Here is an 18,676-nt window from a genome sequence, read left to right on the forward strand (position 1 = left end):
GTGTCTGGAGCTCTTGGAGACAAGACATAGAGGTGTCTGAGTCTGCAGAAACAGTTTTCTAAGTGACACAGCTGACTCAGTAGACTTGGGTGAGTATGACAGGCTCTGTTCCCTCCCTGCTGACCTGGGGACAGTCGCTACCTGGTAAGCAGTCCTGGCCTCTGGGCAGGGTCATCCCTGAGCACTTACCAGGTGCCTGTTCTACACCGACCTGGTAGACTCTGTGGGGTGGGTGCTGTCCCCGAATGTACCCATATCACAGGTGAGTGAGATGCCTAGGGTCAGAGAGGCAGTGACTGGCCAAGGGACCTAGATGTGACTCTCAGCCCTGCCCTGTGCGAGCCCTGACTTCTGTGATCTCCCTACCCTAGATCCCAAATCTGTCTTCTGTCTGGGTTCAGCCCGTGATGGGGCAGAGTCTGGCCCTGGAAGAGCCACTGGGATAGAGCTCCTATGGGTGGGGTGGAGGGGCTGGTGCTCGGTCCAAGTCTGTGCCGTAAGCTGGGTCCCCGCAAGAGGAGGTCTCACCAACTCAGACTTCGTGTGCAGTCACCGATGGTCATTGTGGGACGCATGGGGTCCCTTGTCTGGGCCCAGGGTTGGCAGCGGTCTGCCTGTGGGCAATTGCGGAAGGGGACGTTGAGCACCGCTGCTCTGGGCCTGGGCAGTGGGGACCTGGTCAGGAAGGCCTGGTCGCTTGGACGTGGTCAGTGGGGAATTGGTCATCAGGGGTCTGGTCAGCAGAGGCTTGGCCATTGGGGCTTAGTCAGTGAAAACCCGGTCAGTGGAGACATGGTCAGTTGGAGCCTGGTCATCAGGGGCCTGATCAGCAAGGACCTAGTCAGAAGGCCTGGTCACCGGGAAAACAGTGAAAGCCAGGCCAGCAGGGGTCTGGCCAGATACTTGCTGGGTGACCTCAGGCACAGGGTGTGTCCTTAGAACATCCTTGCCTCCATCCATAGCAGAAATGAGTCATGGCAGCCCGCAAGGCTACCGGGAAGAGGAGGTGAGAAGGTGTGTGGAGTCTGACCCTGCCACTCACACCTAGCATGTTACAGTCTAGCTGAGTTCCCCCTAATGAGGGGGCCTGCCCTGTGCCCTCTACCCACTAACCCCCATTTGCATCTTCAGGACTGCCCCGGGTGGGGAGCTCTGAGGTTGGGGAAGGCCATGGATGCTCTGATGCTGGCCACAGGCCCCAAGGGAAGGTGACACTGATGAGGAATTGATGAGAACTTGGGTGCCCATGTCAGTGGGACAGCTAGGCCTGGCCAGAGAAGCTACTCACGTACACGCATGTTCACCCACAGGAACTGCAGGCTCATCTGCACAAACACATCACACAAACACATTTTGGCACCTTGGGGGCTGGAGGCCACTGACTCTGAGCCCTCTGGGCCTGAGCAATGGAACCATTGTGATGAGTGTCATGACCTCACAATGTCACTGGTGCCGAGGGACCTCCCACCTGCCCACCCTCCCAGCTGTGTGTTGTGCGGCACTTGGACACAAAACACACACAGGTGTCTGGTTCTGTGCATAAACGACTTTTCTAAGTGAGAGAGACAACTGCCTCAGTAGACTCAGGTGAGTGACCTCTGGGCAGATGCCAAGGAGAGCCATCCCTGAGCACTCACCGGGTGCACATTCTGCACTGACTGGGTGGACCATCCTCTCCCTTGTCCTCATAGCGACTCTGTGGTGTGGGTGCTGTCCCCAGATGTACCCATTCCACAGGTGAGATGTGAGAGTCAGAGAGGTGGTGACTAGCCCAGAGACCCAGGTGTGACCTGGGCCATACTCTCAGCCCTACCCTTTGCCATGCTGGACTTGAGCTCTGACCTCTGTGGCCCCCCTGCCCTAGATTCCAAATCTTCCTGGAGTTCTGCACTCCAGTGAGGCAGAGTCTGGTCCTGGAAGAGTCACTGTGACAGAGTGTGGGTGGGGTGGAGGGTGTGATTCTTGCTCCAAGTCTGTGCCCTAAGCTGGGTTTCCACAGGAGGAGGTCTCACCAACTCAGACTTCAGGTGTGGTCACTGATGGTTGCTGTGGGACCCACTGGACACACGGGGTCCTTCGTCTAGGAGTGGGGTGGGGCGTGCTCTGCCCTCAGGCAGTTGTGGAAAATGAAGGCTCCCTGGAGGGCTGTCTGGAGGGTGACAATCGTACCTTCTGGTCAAAGGGGCTTAGGGACTGGAACCCTCCCACCGTGTCCCATTCTCTCTGTCTGTCCCTCTTGTCATGACAGCTAGGAATTGTGGAGTCTGCCATCCCTTCATCTGAGACAGGGTCTTCACGAGCACAGAGGCTGCTGTGGAGTCAATAGATCATCATTTCCCCAGACCAAAGTGCTTGGCTGGTGGTGTTCCTGAAGCAGCTTCACTGGCCAGAGTGAGTGACCATTGGAGTAGAACAGAGCAGTCACCAGATGTCTTGCTTCCTACAGAAAACTGAGTATATTCCTGGTCCCTGAAAAATCCCCGGAGGATTCCTGGCCCCTCCTGTCTCCGGGTGCCCAGAACAGCCCATCATAGGCGTTTCACCCTCAGTAAGTAGACGCCGTTTGTCCTGCTGGGGCCGGTGCGTGTCTGCCTTGGGGTGCTTGGGGACAATGGGCCTCTCTGTTCAGGTCCCCGTGTGCTCAAGTCCGCAGGAAGGAGCCCACCACTGGTTGGAGGCAAGAACTCCAGAGATTGAGTCAGGGGTGGGGCCACTCTTTCTGGCCCCTGTCATCTGGAAGGGGTAGTGGAATGCGTCTGGGAGTCTAGTGGGAAAGGTTGGGGTGTTCTCTGGAGCTCTCGGCTGCAGCAGAACCTTGGATGACTTTGTCTTGCAGGATGGAGGTGGATGAGGCCCTGGATATGCTGCCCGGCCAGGGACAAGGAAACATCATCTGCCAGGTACAGGTCGGGCCGCTCCCTCAAGGGAGGCAGGGGCTCACCTCTCCTTCTCTGCCCTGGTCAGAGGGTCCTGGGCTTCCTAAGGTCACAAGGCAGGGAGGGACTGCTCATATCACTGGGCTGAATAACCCTCACCTTGCCCCCCTACCCTGGCCACCTCTGGATTTCAGGTACACCGAGCTGGCACAGCAGTGGGCGTGGGGCATGGGGCTGTTGATAATGAAAAAGACACCAAGCACCTTGAGATTATGCAGTGAGTCCTTTGCCCACCTCACCCCACCCCTTGCCACCGACCCCAACCTCAGCGATGGGTTTTGTTTTTAGAAAAGCCCCTCTGAAGCAGGACATGTCTCCCCGGCTCGGACCAACTTCCTCTCCAGGGTCAGAACTCCTCCCAGGCTCTCCTGCAGGTCCAGCCCATGGTCAGGGTTGTTGGCACAGCCTCGTGGCACATCTAGGGAGCTCAGGACAGTGGGTGGGGACAGAGAGGGGACTAGGACAGGTCCTTGGGCTCTCAGCACTGTGGTCTCCAAGCAAGCAGGAGAGGACAGGGCAGCCTGAGGGTCTGGGCCTGTTCCCTTGAGGCCTGCTCAGGTGAGATCTGAGGGTTGTGGCCATGGGGAAAGGGGCACCTGGCCTGCCCTGTGCGTAGTTGTACAGCAGATCTCTGAGAGCTCAGGGGGCTAAGCCATCAAAAGGGGCATGGGTACACTGAGGGTCTTGGCCCTGGCCATGGAAGGTTGTGAAGAAGAAGAGCAGGGCTCTGGCCTGGGTTTCTCACTGAGGCTTGGGGGACAACAAAGCATGCAGCTGAAGGCCCCAGAGTGGTGCTGGGAAGGGCTCTGGGCCTGGGAAGCAGAGACCAGCCTGGAGCCGGCCCCTCAGGACTCACAGGATCAAGAGAGGGAGGAGCCTGGGGGAAGGGAGCAGAGTGAGCCTGTGAGACCTGCCACTTCTGGGAAGCACCTGAACCAAGCCGGCCCAGTGTGGAGCTGATAGTCCGGGGAGGACAACAGATGGGGTTGGCACAGAACAGCAGCTCACCTGGGACCCCTCAGGTGGGGGACTCAGTCAGTCCCCAAGGCTCTGCATGGCCCTCCAGAGACCCTGCTTCCCGCTGGCTCACTCAGCACTGCAGAGGGTGGATGGGGGGGCAAAGTCAGGGCAGGCAGGACCATAGGGGGAGGACAGCCAGGCACCCCATGTCCTTGTTTTTGCAGTGGCTGGGAGGAGGCTGAGGACTGAACGTCAGACCCTGAGAGCCAGCTGAGGCTGGAGGCAGGGTGGTGGGGCATACCCACTAACTGCAGGGCCCATGCTCACCCTATTGCCCTGAATGTCTCACTGGCAGTCCAGTAAGAGAGTGGCCGAGACCTGGGTGTGGACATATCAGGGAGGTCTCACTCAGAGGTTCCGACAGGACAAGGGTCACAGAAAGGCCACTGTGGCTTGAGTGAGGGTCATAGTCTCTGGGCAGGGCAGGATGGGGGAAGATGGGGAAGAGGCAGGGTCAGCGGCCAGGGTGCAGGCAGAGGCAGGTGCATGCTGGGAGATCAGACCCTGCAAGGCCTGTGGGGAGTGTCTTGTGAGACGGGCTCCAGGTGCATCCTCAGGGCCCTGGGAAGCTCTCAGGCCAGGCTCCCTGGACTCTGGCGGGTGATGTGGTCACTCACAAGGCACTGCTGTCCGTCAGGGCTCAGCCACCCACCCTGGGCGGCAGCCATCCTGTCTCAGGACTGGACTTGCTCAGTTCCCACAGAGGGTGTTGCCTCCAGCCCAGGAGGGGCAGCCCCATTGTGTAGCCGGAGGCACCCCACTGGCCCCAGGTGGCCCCTGCCAGGCCAGCATCAAGCTCCCTCTTCTCTAGGGTCCTGGCGGCTCGTGGGCATCAGCTCCGCAGGGAGGCTCTTGCCTTCCTTCCGTGTACCTTCTTCCAGACTGAGACTTAGGGTGGATAGGGATGGGCTGGTCCTTCCCTGGGGCCCTCTCTGGGAGGGGGATGGCTCCTGGCCTGGGCAGGATCTCAGCTCTGCCTGCGTTGCCTTACAGTGAGACAGAGCTGCTCCCTGTGCGTATTCCGGAGGTGAAGGTAAGAGCCTGGGACTGCTGTGTGGGACACTGGTCCAAGGACAGGGAATCAGGTGGTCAGTGAGGCAGCGGGGATGGCCCACAGGCCCAGGTGGTGGTGAGTGGGCCACGGCTATCAATGGGAGGAGGGGCAGCCATTCCTGCTGAACTCTGTTCCCATGAGGGTTTCACCAAAATGCAAACTGCAGTCCTGGCTCAGAGTCAACCACCTGTTTGCACAAGTCCCGAGCTGAAGCCTGGGGCTGACCAAAACTCAGGGCGTCTGTGTCCTGAAGATGGTGTGTCCTGGCGTCACCAGTCCACACTTCTAGCTGCAGTTAGTTCAGAGGGTCTCCGCCCCTGGGGTCTGCCCTTTCCTGGCTCCTTCCCATTGGGTCCCTTCAGGGCCCCAAAGCCCAGGACCCAGCATCCACAGGCCGCTGCCAGGCCCCTGACAGCTCAGCTAACTCCATCATGCCTCATTTTACAGCAAAGAAGTCAGGATACAATATGCATCAAGAACTGGGTCAAGGTGTTTAAAAGCTGGCCGAAATATAAAAACACCAAGAAGGTACCATGGGGAGGGAGTGGCCCCATGACTGATTGCTGCAGAGCCAGGAGACAGGCACCCATGGCTGTGACCTGGCACCACCTGCCTCTCAGTGGGTGGGTGGCAACCCATCCTCACTACAGGACAGCGGGCCTGTTCGCCAGCTTTCCTCGCTGGAGCCGCCCCGTGTCCTGTCTCACTGGAAGTTTCTTCTGTCTGTAGCTCTCCCACATAGTATACAAAGGAATTCCCCAAGCAGTACGAGGTCAGGCATGGGCACTCCTGCTTGATGTTGACCAAATCAAGACTGAAAACCCTGGGAAATACAGGGTAAGGCCCTCCCAGACTCAGCCCGGGCAGGACAAAGAGGCCAGACCGTGGCAGGCGCCCGGGACCCAAGCTGGAGGGAACGTGGAGCCCGGGTTGGGGGTGGGGGTTCAGGTCAGACGCACATCCAGGACGGACACTCACGCACCACAGGTGTGCTGGGCTCTGCTGACCCTCCCTGGCTTCAGAAACAAGGCAAAAAGAGCTTTCTGCAGAAGGAAACCTTCCTCCTTTCCTTCCAGAAGTGCTGACTGTGGGATGGCTGCTGTTTGGGGCAGGCAGTCTTTTGTCTGTTCTGAGGCTGCTTCCTCCTCTTGGTCCTTCCCTACAGGTCATGAAGGAGAAGAGCAAGAGTTCCCCCAGGATCATCCGCCGCATCAAGCTAGATGTCAAGTACAATCTCTGGGACAAGATGTTCACAGAAGGACTTCGGGTCAAGTAAGACCTATGGGGGCTGCAGGGGTGCCAGGGAAGATGGAGCGATCCAGAGGAATGAGGGCTTCCCCAGGGCAGAGGCCAGGGTCACCCAGGAGGGGTGACAGAGCCACCAAGGGCTCTCCAGCCCCAGGGAGCAGCCAGCACCATGGACTGAGCACCTCTGGGGCTCTAAGCCCTGGTCCAGGCTGGGAGGCGTGGGGCTAGAATCCAGGTGGTTCCCAAGGAGATGAAAGGCAGCAAAAGGAAAAAGCAAAATATATATATATATATATATACATACATATATATGTATGTATGTATGCAGAACAGTGAAAAGTGCTCTCCATGACCCTCAAGTGCCCAGGGTAGGGACCCATGGGAAGGTAGCAGGATGCCATGGTTCAGGAGCCTTCCTGGGCAACACTAACAGCCCAAAGTACCAGGGAAGATGCTGGGCCCCAGAAACTGGTGGGAATCCCATCTAAGACTTGTGGGAATGGGACAGGGCACAGCCACTTTAGAAGTCAGATAGGCCACAGCTTACAAAGCTCAGTAGCTTCGTACCACACAACCCCGAAGTGTCACAGATATTGACCACGCTGATTTGAAACTGACGTGCAAGTAAAACCCGCATGCCACGTTCATTGCTTGATTGATTGTCACTCACACCTGGAGGCTACCGAGATGATCTTCAACACAGGAACTGGGGAGGAAGGGGATTCTGCTCTTCAGACAGACAACTCAGTGAGGAAAAGGAATGAACCCCTGATGCCCACAGGAACATGGGTGGATTGTAGATGCATCTTGCTGAGGGAATGAAGCCAGACCCAACAGGCTACCACTGCAGAAATCCAATTCACAGACCAGGAAAAAGGCAAATCATAGAGACAGAGAGCAGGTCAGGATGGCCAGGGGCTGATGGAGCCCGGAGAGGTCGGCTGCAAAGGGACATGCTGGGGACTTGGAGGATGAAGGAGCTGCTCCAGGTGGGGCTGAGTGGTGGACGAGAGGCCCTGCACATTAGTTCAGAGCCACGGAACTGTACATCCCAAAGACTGGACTTCCATGTGTGCAAACCCAGAAAGGGGGGAAGAAAAAGATCAACCAGAGTGAAAATGATCACTGATCACACCTGTGATATTTGCATTGCGAGGAATGTGAATTTTATCGAAACAATTCCTAAAAACTCAGGTGTCCTGAAGAGCTCCCTGCTTATTTGGGGGATCATCCAAACCCAGAATTGTGTTTGTGGTCCGGGTTTGTAGACAAAATGAAACTGACAGAAGCCGAACAAAACAAGCAAAACTCTCTTTTCCCTCTTTTCCAGTCAGCAGGAATTATGTGACATTCTCGTGGCCTACTCTGCATATAACCCTGTGAGTATTCCCGGGCAGCGATATTCCTGGGCCATATTCCCATATTCACAGGCATGGGTTTCTCTCGGGGGTGTCCCCACTTCTTGAAATTTCAGTGTTCGTCACCCACCAGAACGTAGTAGGCGGGACTCAAGCTCACTGCTGGCAGAAAAGGGTTGAGGCCCAGATGTCTCAGATGAAGAAATGACCTTCCCCTCCTGGTGTTGCCCCAAAGCTTGGGAGCTTGGCTGGGTCCCACACAGGATGGCCCTCACAGGAGACAGGTTTGACAAGTTGCCGAGGTGCCTGATGGGCCAGGCTCTTGTCATGAAATGAGTCTGCATCCTGAGGAAGCCTCTTGTTCACTGGAAACCTGGAACGGATACAATTTCCCCTTTGCCCAAACCCCATAGGAGCACAGCAGATAGGGGAGGGGGTCACCCAGGTGGCTGCTCCTGCTCGGCCCCCACTTTCCAGACCATTCCAGGCAGGGAGAGCCGCTGAGCTGACTCCACGGGCTGCCCACATGGGGTCTGGACCCATCCACCCTCCTGTGCCCGGCAGGCAGCCCCTGGGCTGTTGTTGCGGGACCTTTGTGTGGGGGTCAGCGCCCCGCCGTCTGCCCTCATGGTGCGTGCAGTTCATAGGTCCTGCCCCACGCCTGTCCCAGGGGAGGGGCATGAACAGTCCCTGCCTGTGCCCTTTTGGGCCATGTGAGCTTGAATGCTCACAGCAGGGGTCCCCCCAGGCTCCTTGTCCACTGAGTTGTGTTTGACCTGCTCTGTCCTCATGGGTCAGGGGAGGAGTGCAGAGGCTACACCTCAAATCCCCTGTGGCCTGAGGCAGATGTCCCTGAGGACCTCTGCCATCTTTGGTGATGCAAACCCTCCCGGGTGACATCCTTCTACAGTGACTCTGGCTCTTGCAGGAGATGTGCTACCACAGGGACCTGAGCCACATCACCGCAATCCTCCTCCTCTATCTGCCAGAGGAAGATGCGTTCTGGGCTCTGACCCAACTACTGGACAGTAAAAGGCACTTCCTGCAAGGTAGGTGGACATCTGTCCCCAGTGCCTTACACAGCCATGCCAGGGGACGGCCACTCTGGCTGGTGATCTTGACTTCCAGGCAAGGTAATTTCCTTGTATCCCAGCTCATTTGGAGACTCCAGGATGTCCCTGCTGAGGTCCCTCAGCAGCCTGGGTCTGGGCAGGGACCCCCTCATGTCAGGTCAGACGCCTTTCATCCCCAACAGCAGAGGGCATCGATACCTCTTCCTGGTCGCCCTCTTTCACCGAAGCCAGCCTTGACTTTGTGCAGGTGCCGCTCAACTTCCTGAGTGTCCTCCTGCCTCTTAGCTGGCTGTGCTCCCAGCCACCTTCCCTCCCCATGGATGGGCCAACAAGGCCAAGATGGCTGTGTCTGCCCATCACGTGTCCCCCAGCCTGACCTCACATCCAAGAGATGCTCACATAGCCCCGAGCTCCCACCCTGTTCTCCCTGCTGGCACCTGCCTCTTGGTGTCAAACGCAGGCCTGCCCTCCTGGCACCTGGATCGAGGATGCCACTGGGCAGCACCTCCAACTAGCCCACACCTATCCAGGTCTGAGGGGTCACCATGATGGGAGGGAGGGAGGCCTCAGGGTCCAGGGTCCCCCTCCCTGCCCCACGTTTCGAGCTCAAGCCTCCACTTCTTGGGAATGGGCTCTGACAGGGTAATGGGTTGGGGCCTTCTCAGCATTCTACAGCCCAAATAAAGCCCTGCTGCAGGAGCTCCTAACGTGCCAAAAGCAGATGTTGCACAAGTACTTCCCCAAGACCATGAGACACCTGGTGAGTGAATGATGCCCTCGGCTCCTCCCCAGAGGCCCTGGGTCCCATGGGCCAGGGGAGGCTCGAGCGCCTCATGGGGCTGGCAAGAGGCCAAGTCCCAGCCGCGGCCTGACCTGGGATGGGCATTCTCCATGGGTTCAGAGTTGGGTTTCCTTTTTCTGCCCTGGTGGAGGCAGAGGCGCTGGGACCAGGGCCAAGCTGAAGCTGAGCAGGGCTGAGGGAAGTGTGTCCACTGGGCGTCCATACATGGGGCAGGTGTTGGAGCCCTGGCCACCGCCCTGGGTTCTGTCCCTTGGGAAAAAGTCTCCAGAAGGGCCTGGAAGTGGGAGGATTTCAGGGAAACCCAGGGGGCCCTGAGCACCTCTGCTCCTTTCTTCAGGGCAAGGAAAGGCTGTGCATTGAGGATTCCATGCTGATGAGGCTCTTCGGGTGTTTTGTTGACGGGGTAAGGAGGCACAGGGAGAACCCAGCCAAGGGACCCTCCTGCCCTGCAGTGTCCGGCTCCCTCAGCCCAGGGGTCTGGCTTTCCCAGGAGGACCTGGCTCACCCCCAGCCTGCAGAAGGCAAAGGCAGGTCCCTGCAGGGCACACAAACCAGGCCCTGCCTGAGAGGGGGCATCTCACAACAGAGACCAGGGCTCAGGCCCAGCCTCATGAGCAGACTGGGTCAGGACCCAACTTGGGAAGGAAGTCCCAAGTCCTCAGAAAGCCCCTCATTCCAGAAGCCACAGCCCTGAAGAGTCCCCCATGAGGAGCTGTAGGACTCTGTCTGACCCAACCTCATGGGGGGGGTCTCATCCCACGGAGAGGGGTCCCCCCCACTCCAGGGGACTGAAACCCTAATGGGCCGTGCTCAGGCCACCAACCCCAGCCTGGAAAGGCCAAGTCCTCTCAAACCTGCTGTCCCCACAGAAATCCTTAGGGCTCACCCTGCGACTGTGGGATGTGCTCATCCTGGAGGGCCAGCGGGTACTGACGGCCATGGTGCATGCATCATTCAAAATACACAGGAGTAAGTCACGTGTGCCCAAGGGTGTGTGAAGGAACACGCGGGACAGACCCCGGCTGGCCTGAGGGAACTGTCCTTACACTGCCTGCCCCATCGGGTTGGGGGTCTGGCCTGGGGCTAGGCAAGGCATGATGACACTGGGCCCCAACGTGACCCAGAGGAAAGTCAGGAGTGTGATGAGCACTTCCCTGCACGGCCTTCCCTGGCCTCCTGTGCACAGCTCGACCTCGGGTGGCCCAAAAGGACCCGGCAATACCCAGTGGGAGGTGGGCCTGGTAGAAACAGGGTGTGGGCACTGACCCTTCCCAGGGAACCCTCGTGGCCTGATGCCCCCCTGTCCCTAGAGCTCCTCATGAAGCTTTCCTGGAACACCATCCCGGAGTTTCAGGAGCAGCTCTCTCAGAGCTGGGCCCTGGAGGACAATGCCGTCCTCAGGAACCTTCTAGCATCCATGAAGAAACTCACAAGAACACACTGGGACCTGCCACCCCCAGGTGGGCTCCAGCACCAGATCCCCTCTTGAGTCACCCTCTGGGCAGTCAATGGTGGGGAGTGCCCTGGCCCCACCAGTCCTACTACCTGGCCTTCCTCCTGCACCTCAAACGGGTCTGCTGGTCCTCAGGGCAGGTGCTGAGCGCACATGTGCTGGACATGCTGTGCGGGCAGGCAGGGGCTGTGGGCAGGACCCCCCAACACCCCTCCCACACTTTCCACGTTGCTCCCCTCTCCCACTTAAAGGGCCCTGAGGGAAACCGGGGCAGTCAGACCCCACTGTGGAAGCCCCCACCCCTACCTCCAAGCAGCAGGGACCCCCCATTCTTGAGTGCCCCTCCAAGGATGTCAAGATAACAAGACAGGGGGACGAGAGAATCAGGATTTGGGCAGACGGCATTCGGGGGAAGCCCTGACCCAGAGCCAGAACCAAGAGTTCAGCCGGGCGTGGGATCAGTCCAGCCCCAGCATGGCGTGGAGGGCCTGGAGGGCAGAGGGGAACCCGTGCCTGGGGCCTTCTCATGCTCTGTGGAGACAGGCCCCCATGTGACGTGGCAAGAAGGCTCTGTGACAGTGCAGGTCCCTTCCACCTGTGTTCTAAATCGCGGCTGCCGAGCAGCCCTGAGGTGAGGGTGTGAGGCAGGAAGCCCTGAGCCACCCAGAAACCTGGGGGCCATTCCAGGAGTGACCTGAGGTTCCTAGAAAGGTCCCCCACCACAGACTGTACACAGCCCTCACCCTGAAATCAGCTGCCTGCAGGGGTGTCCTCAGTGTCAGACCAGGAGGCCACACATGGACACTGAGGATTCCAGAGACCCAGGCTTGTGGGGTGTAGCCCTGAAGAGAACAGATGGGCCCGGTGAAGATGCCGACTACTTCTGTTTCTTTTTCCAGCCAAGCTCAAGGAAGAGTCCTCGGGTGTGTCCTCTGGCATTGGGCCCCGCTGTGAGGAGGACAGACAGACCCTCCCCACCCCACCAGCTCAGCTCCAAAAGCTCATGCCATCAGACCCCCTGCGACAAAGGCCTTGTCCTCCCGCAGCCTCACCTGACAGGGCTGTCCCTAAGGCCCAGATTGAGGCCCCTCAGGATGAGGGGGCTCCCCAAGAACACAGAGCCAGCTCAGAGACTGAAGAGAAGAACCATCTGCCCTCCGGCAAGGTAAGGCTTTGCATTCCATGGAAACGCATGTCCAGGAGCTCTGTGCCACCGCTCCACGCAGACGCGATCGTCGGGCACCCCAGTTTTGTGTGCTTTCATTTCAAACAGGGTTCCAGGGACTCTGTGGAAAATTCTTCAGGACCCAGGGCCAGAGGCCACCCTCTGGAGGTCGCAAAGGATCAAGATGAGGGCCACCTGTCCCCCAGAAAGGGCAGACTTTACATTCCATGGAAATGCACATCCAGGAGCCCTGTGTCACCGCACCACAGAGATATGACAGTTGGGGGCCCCCATTTCCTGCGCTGCCATTTCAAACACGGCTCCAGAGACTCTGAGGTGGCTTCTCCAGGACCCAAGAACACACGCTGCCCTGTGGGAATCCTAGAGGCTGAAGATGAGAACCGCCTGTCCCCTGGCGAGGTCAGGCTTTGGGATTCAGACACATCCTCATCCAGTAGCTCATCTGGGAGCTCTCTGCCACCACTCCATGCAGACCCGCCCATCAGGGTCCTCCGTTCCCTGCCCTGCCATTACAAACATGGCTCCAGGGACTCTGCGGTGGCTTCTCCAAGACCCAAGACCACACGCTGCCCTGTGGGGGTCCCAGAGGCTGAAGAAGTGGGCCGCCTGTCCCCTGGCGAGGTCAGGCTTTGGGATTCACACAAATCCTCATCCAAGGCCACACGCTGCCCTGTGGGGGTCCCAGAGGCTGAAGATGAGGGCCGCCTGTCCCCTGGCGAGGTCAGGCTTTGGGATTCAGACACATCCTCATCCAGTAGCTCATCCGGGAGCTCTCTGCCACCACTCCATGCAGACCCGCCCATCAGGGTCCTCCGTTTTCTGCCCTGCCATTACAAACATGGCTCCAGGGACTCTGCGGTGGCTTCTCCAGGACCCAAGACCACACGCTGCCCTGTGTGGGTCCCAGAGGCTGAAGAAGAGGGCCGCCTGGCCCCTGGTGAGGTCAGGCTTTGGGATTCATACAAATCCTCATCCAAGACCACACACTGCCCTGTGGGGGTCCCAGAGGCTGAAGATGAGGGCCGCCTGTCCCCTGGCGAGGTCAGGCTTTGGGATTCATACAAATCCTCATCCAAGACCACACGCTGCCCTGTGGGGGTCCCAGAGGCTGAAGATGAGGGCCGCCTGTCCCCTGGCGAGGTCAGGCTTTGGGATTCATACAAATCCTCATCCAAGACCACACGCTGCCCTGTGGGGGTCCCAGAGGCTGAAGATGAGGGCCACCTGTCCCCTGGCGAGGTCAGACTTTGGGATTCAGACACATCCTCATCCAGTAGCTCATCCGGGAGCTCTCTGCCACCACTCCATGCAGACCCGCCCATCAGGGTCCTCCGTTCCCTGCCCTGCCATTACAAACATGGCTCCAGGGAATCTGCTGTGGCTTCTCCAGGACCCAAGACCACACGCTGCCCTGTGGGGGTCCCAGAGGCTGAAGATGAGGGCCGCCTGTCCCCTTGCGAGGTCAGGCTTTGGGATTCACACAAATCCTCATCCAAGGCCACACACTGCCCTGTGGGGATCCCAGAGGCTGAAGATGAGGGCTGCCTGTCCCCTGGCAAGGTCAGGCTTTGGGATTCAGACACATCCTCATCCAGTAGCTCATCCGGGAGCTCTCTGCCACCACTCCATGCAGACCCGCCCATCAGGGTCCTCCGTTCCCTGCCCTGCCATTACAAACATGGCTCCAGAGAATCTGCAGTGGCTTCTCCAGGACCCAAGACCACACGCTGCCCTGTGGGGGTCCCAGAGGCTGAAGATGAGGGCCGCCTGTCCCCTGGCGAGGTCAGGCTTTGGGATTCACACAAATCCTCATCCAAGGCCACACGCTGCCCTGTGGGGATCCCAGAGGCTGAAGATGAGGGCTGCCTGTCCCCTGGCGAGGTCAGGCTTTGGGATTCAGACACATCCTCATCCAGTAGCTCATCCGGGAGCTCTCTGCCACCACTCCATGCAGACCCGCCCATCAGGGTCCTCCGTTCCCTGCCCTGCCATTACAAACATGGCTCCAGGGACTCTGCGGTGGCTTCTCCAAGACCCAAGACCACACGCTGCCCTGTGGGGGTCCCAGAGGCTGAAGATGAGGGCCGCCTGTCCCCTGGCGAGGTCAGGCTTTGGGATTCACAGAAATCCTCATCCAAGACCACACGCTGCCCTGTGGGGGTCCCAGAGGCTGAAGATGAGGGCTGCCTGTCCCCTGGCGAGGTCAGGCTTTGGGATTCACACAAATCCTCATCCAAGGCCACACGCTGTCTTGTGGGCGGCCCAGAGGCTCAAGATGAGGGCCGCCTGTCCCCTGGCGAGGTCAGGCTTTGGGTTTCCAACAAATCCTCATCCAAGGCCACACGCTGCCCGGTGGAAATCCCAGAGGCTCAAGATGAGGGCCGACTGTCCCCTGGCGAGGTCAGGCTTTGGGTTTCCAACAAATCCTCATCCAAGGCCACACGCTGCCCGGTGGAAATCCCAGAGGCTCAAGATGAGGGCCGACTGTCCCCTGGCGAAGTCAGGCTTTGGGTTTCACACAAGTCCTTATCCAAGGCCACACGCTGCCCGGTGGGGGTCCCAGAATCTCAAGATGAGGGCCGCCTGTCCCCTGGCGAGGTCACGCTTTGGGTTTCACACAAATCCTCATCCAAGGCCACACGCTGTCCTGTGGGCGGCCCAGAGGCTCAAGATGAGGGCCGACTGTCCCCTGGCGAGGTCAGGCTTTGGGTTTCACACAAATACTCATCCAAGGCCACACACTGTCCTGTGGGGGGGCCCAGAGGCTCAAGATGAGGGCTGCCTGTCCCCTGGCAGGCTTTGCGTTTCACACAAATACTCATCCTGTTGCTCGTCCGGGAGCTCTGTGTCACCGCTCCACAGTGGTGACTGTTGGGGACCCCCATTTTCTGAATTGCCATTTCAAACACGCTCCAGGGACTCTGAGGTGGTTTCTCCAGGACCCAAGCCCACATGCTGCTCTGTGAGGGTCCCAGAGGCTCAAGGTGAGGGCCGCCTGTCCCCTGGCGAGGTCAGGCTTTGCATTCCATGGAAATGCTCATCCAGGAGCTCCGTGCCACCCCTCCACATAGACCCTCTCATCAGGGACCCGAGTTTCCTGCCCTGCCATTTTGAACAGAGATCCTGGGACTCTGTCAGTTCTACATCTCCCATGAACAGCCCTGCAACTACAAGACGGACCCCACCGAGCTAGCCCAGTGGGACCCTGACACTAATCCTGCCTGGGCTTATGACAGAGAGGAGGCACCTCAAGAGAAACCCCAGCAACAAAGTTTCCCTGCATGTGACTCCCCTCGGTAGAAAAACAACACAGCATGGAAGGAGCCCAGGGGCCTCTGCCCAGCGGCCTCGAAGACCCAGATGGCTGCTGGACCTTGTTTTCTACAGCTCTTTTATTTCTATTTTATGTTTTTGGCTTCTGGGCCTTGGGAAAAATGACTCGATGGGGAACTTGGCCCCATCAAGGCCTCTGGAGGGAAGGCTGAGCATGGGGTTCTGGCAGCCCCAGCCAGCCAGCAGCATGCCCTGGGACCTCTAACTCCACCTGTGGATCAGAACCCCTCGCCCAGTGCCCAAGTCCAAGCCCAGAGGGACCTGGCTCCAGCCAGAGTCCTAGAAGGAGAGGGGCACTGCAGGCCCCCAGGTGACCATGCAGGGGACCAGGGCACTGTGAGCCCTGGGTGCTGTGAGGATTCATATCAGAGAACCTGTGCAAGCCGGCCCAGAGGCGCTGAGCCTGTGCAGTGATTCTATGGGTGGCTGGTACAGGGGTCAACAGCCGTGAACACTGCTGCCTCTTCCTGACGTGATCGCTGCAGTGCGGGCAGTCAGCACCCTGCAGCCTGGCCCCGCAGCCGACCGAGCACCCTGGTCTGCTATGCCAACATGCCACCTGGAAGCTTCGAGGCCCTGCCTGCTACAACATTCTCCTCCTGAAAGTCTTGTCCTGAAGCCTAGCCACCGCCGCAGCCACAGGGGGTACCACTGCCAAGCGCCTTCCAGCCAGGCTTCCCAGAGGGTTGGGGTGCCTCAGCAGCTCAGACTGGGAAGGTAGTTTCATCCACATTTCCATTGTTTCCACCAAAGAGATTCCCTACAGAGGATGCTTTTGAGGTGGGCAAATTGGCACATCAAGTGGATGGAGTCAGCTCCTTTCCCTGGCCGCCACATTAGGTTGGGGACAAAGTGGCCATCAGACAGGCATGGGACATGAGAGGCTCAGCATGCTACACATGGCCTGACCAAGGCTGACCAAGCCACCACCACTGCCAAGCGCCCCATCTGCTGATGAGCGACTTGCTGTCAATCCCTGGGAGGGCACTGTTTCCCAGGACGACCGGCTGGCTGCCTGTGGGTAGGATGCCACACTGGAGGGAGCTGAGATCGGCCTTCACCGCAGGGATCTCCTACCTGGATATAGACTTGCCTTGCCTGTCCTTCCTGTCATCACGACAGCAGCCCACATCGCATTGCTTTTGATCAGGTCACTTCATTCACAGCAAGGGACATGCAGCAGTAACCCCAGACCAAGGAACTACCTGTTCTCACTACCTCACCCACTGCCTGGAAGCCACTGGGCTTACGATCACTCAGTTACACTGAATTTTATCCTTTCTACTGGAAACCAGTAGATGGTGCTGACTCCCTCACGGCCAGAAGGTACAGGTCTGAGAGTCAAGGTGTGAAAGTGGACAATGTTCAGTATTGCATCTCATCTCTCAGTCACAAAGTTTTCTATGCCTGTCCTGGAGAAATGGAGCTTTCCTGGTTAAAAGGTCTTAGGACCCAGGCAGAGTGAAGCTTCCCCCAGGGGAACACAACGATGTTTCTCTTTAATGTGAAGACACCGGACTAAGTCTGAAACCCGGGCACTCTCTGGTGTTCTTGGTGTTTCCATGTGAAGAAAGTCAAATAACTTGCCACAAAGGTTTGCCACAGAGGCATCTGAAAAAAGAGGGGGCAGAACTATTCAGAACTCAGAGGCTTCAGAGTCAAAGATGAGGCCAGGAAGGAGATTCCTGACCCATTGAGGGCAGGGGAAGTATGGAGGCCACTGGGAGAGGACATCAAAGAGGTCCACTCCCACCTTGTGATTTGTCACAGAACCATGCACTAAAATAGCTGTGCACATTTTCTCTCCACTGATTATAGTATTTCTTTGCATTTGCAACTCTCCAGTCACATAGACAGCTTGGTACAAAATGCACATTGCTATACCACAGCCTGGGTCTTGCAATCCAAGCCTGGCAAGGATCCCTTCATGTTCAAGGAATAAAGGAATGGCTGTCCTGAATCCTAGATGTCACCTTTATGCCCAAAAAAAGGAGGAATGGGGTCAACCAGCAGCAGGCCAGTCACAGAAAGAGATAAAATGTGAGGGCATGGCCTTCTTGACACCCAGGCAAGACTTTGACACAAAGCCCAGCTGCAGCTCTGGCCACTGACTCGGACCAGGGATGCCCCCATGCAGGCTGATCTGCCCTGGCTGCTCTTCTCCCTCCTACCACCCTCTCTTCGGCTGATTGTGTTAGGAAGGGAGAACCTGCCAGTTTTCAGAAGAAAATGTAGCTTTGTTGTGACATAGGAAAGACTGCAAGTTATTAGGAAAGGAGGAGGAGTCGAACAGCTCCCAAAAATCAGAGGGAAAAGGAAGGTGTAAATATGTCGGTAATAAAATCTCCAACTACAGCACAGTCATTGGAACGTTTTCCTTACAATTTTTGTTTTCAAGAACATAGTAAATCAAACAGTCACTTGAATTGTCAAAAAAGAAACAATTTTACACAATGAAAAGGATACACACTAAACCAGAATACAACAGCACTCAGGTCTATATGTTTCAGTGGTGCTAGTGCAGGAGAAAAATGTCCAGGGAGGTTGCAGTGCCCACCAGGGAGCCCAGACCCATGGAAGGGCCTGGGGTTGGAGGGAGGCCACAAAGCACTTCCTTCGGGCATCCGAAGGGGGAAAGCCCAGGTCTTCCTGTGAAGCACCAGAAGGACAGCCAGCCTCTCAGAAATGCAGGCGATTTTTAATACACTGGTGTGAGTGAGTCTGGAGTTACCCAAGGGGTCCCTTCGTGGTCGGATGCACTATGAAACTGAAGCAGGAGCAGCAAGGAACAAACCTCTCGAACACCAAACTGAGGAAGGAAGTGGCTTTTTATCCAGGGAGCTGCAGGGGGCTACAGCCTCATTCACCGAGCTCCCTGAGCTGCAGCTTCTCTCCCCTTTTATAGCCTTACAACACTAAAGAGGAAACTGAGATGGAACCATGTCCTTGTCCATTTGATGGATGTCTGACCTTGCAATCTTTTGGGTTCATTGATTTGCTAATTCATATGCAGGGTGCATGGGGACTGGCATGGGGAAGGGGGCCTTACAGAGACAAGACAAAGCCAACAAGCTGTTTGTTGGCAGAGATGTTTGCAGGAGGGAGCCTGGTCCATGGAGATGTGGGGGTGTGACCCAGTGCCCGGCTCCAGCTGGCAGAGATAACCTTGAAAGAGCTGCAAATGTATGTTAACAGATCACAGAGACGCTGGGA

General features: G+C 57.6%; 1 protein-coding gene across 3 annotated transcripts; it reads left to right on the top strand.

Moving 5' to 3' along the window:
- Nucleotides 1–18,407, top strand: LOC144576470 (uncharacterized). 3 transcript variants are annotated; one of them, XM_078373088.1, is made up of 16 exons: nucleotides 1–89; nucleotides 2,447–2,548; nucleotides 2,837–2,900; nucleotides 3,071–3,153; nucleotides 4,950–4,989; nucleotides 5,458–5,538; nucleotides 5,740–5,847; nucleotides 6,176–6,282; nucleotides 7,589–7,637; nucleotides 8,545–8,665; nucleotides 9,355–9,449; nucleotides 9,829–9,894; nucleotides 10,361–10,460; nucleotides 10,802–10,951; nucleotides 11,844–12,109; nucleotides 12,218–18,406. In XM_078373088.1, exons 3-16 carry the CDS (start codon nucleotides 2,838–2,840, stop codon nucleotides 14,903–14,905), a joined length of 4,017 nt encoding a protein of 1,338 aa, XP_078229214.1. In that variant the 5' UTR covers nucleotides 1–89; nucleotides 2,447–2,548; nucleotide 2,837; the 3' UTR covers nucleotides 14,906–18,406. The 3 variants fall into 3 exon arrangements, with proteins under 3 accessions (XP_078229214.1, XP_078229213.1, XP_035146115.3); XM_078373087.1 differs by having other exon boundaries at nucleotides 11,844–18,407; XM_035290224.3 differs by lacking the exon at nucleotides 3,071–3,153 and having other exon boundaries at nucleotides 11,844–18,407.
- The last annotated feature ends 269 nt before the right edge of the window (nucleotides 18,408–18,676 follow it).

Source organism: Callithrix jacchus, chromosome 5 (assembly GCF_049354715.1).
Source record: "Callithrix jacchus isolate 240 chromosome 5, calJac240_pri, whole genome shotgun sequence".
Lineage (NCBI taxonomy): Eukaryota > Metazoa > Chordata > Mammalia > Primates > Cebidae > Callithrix > Callithrix jacchus.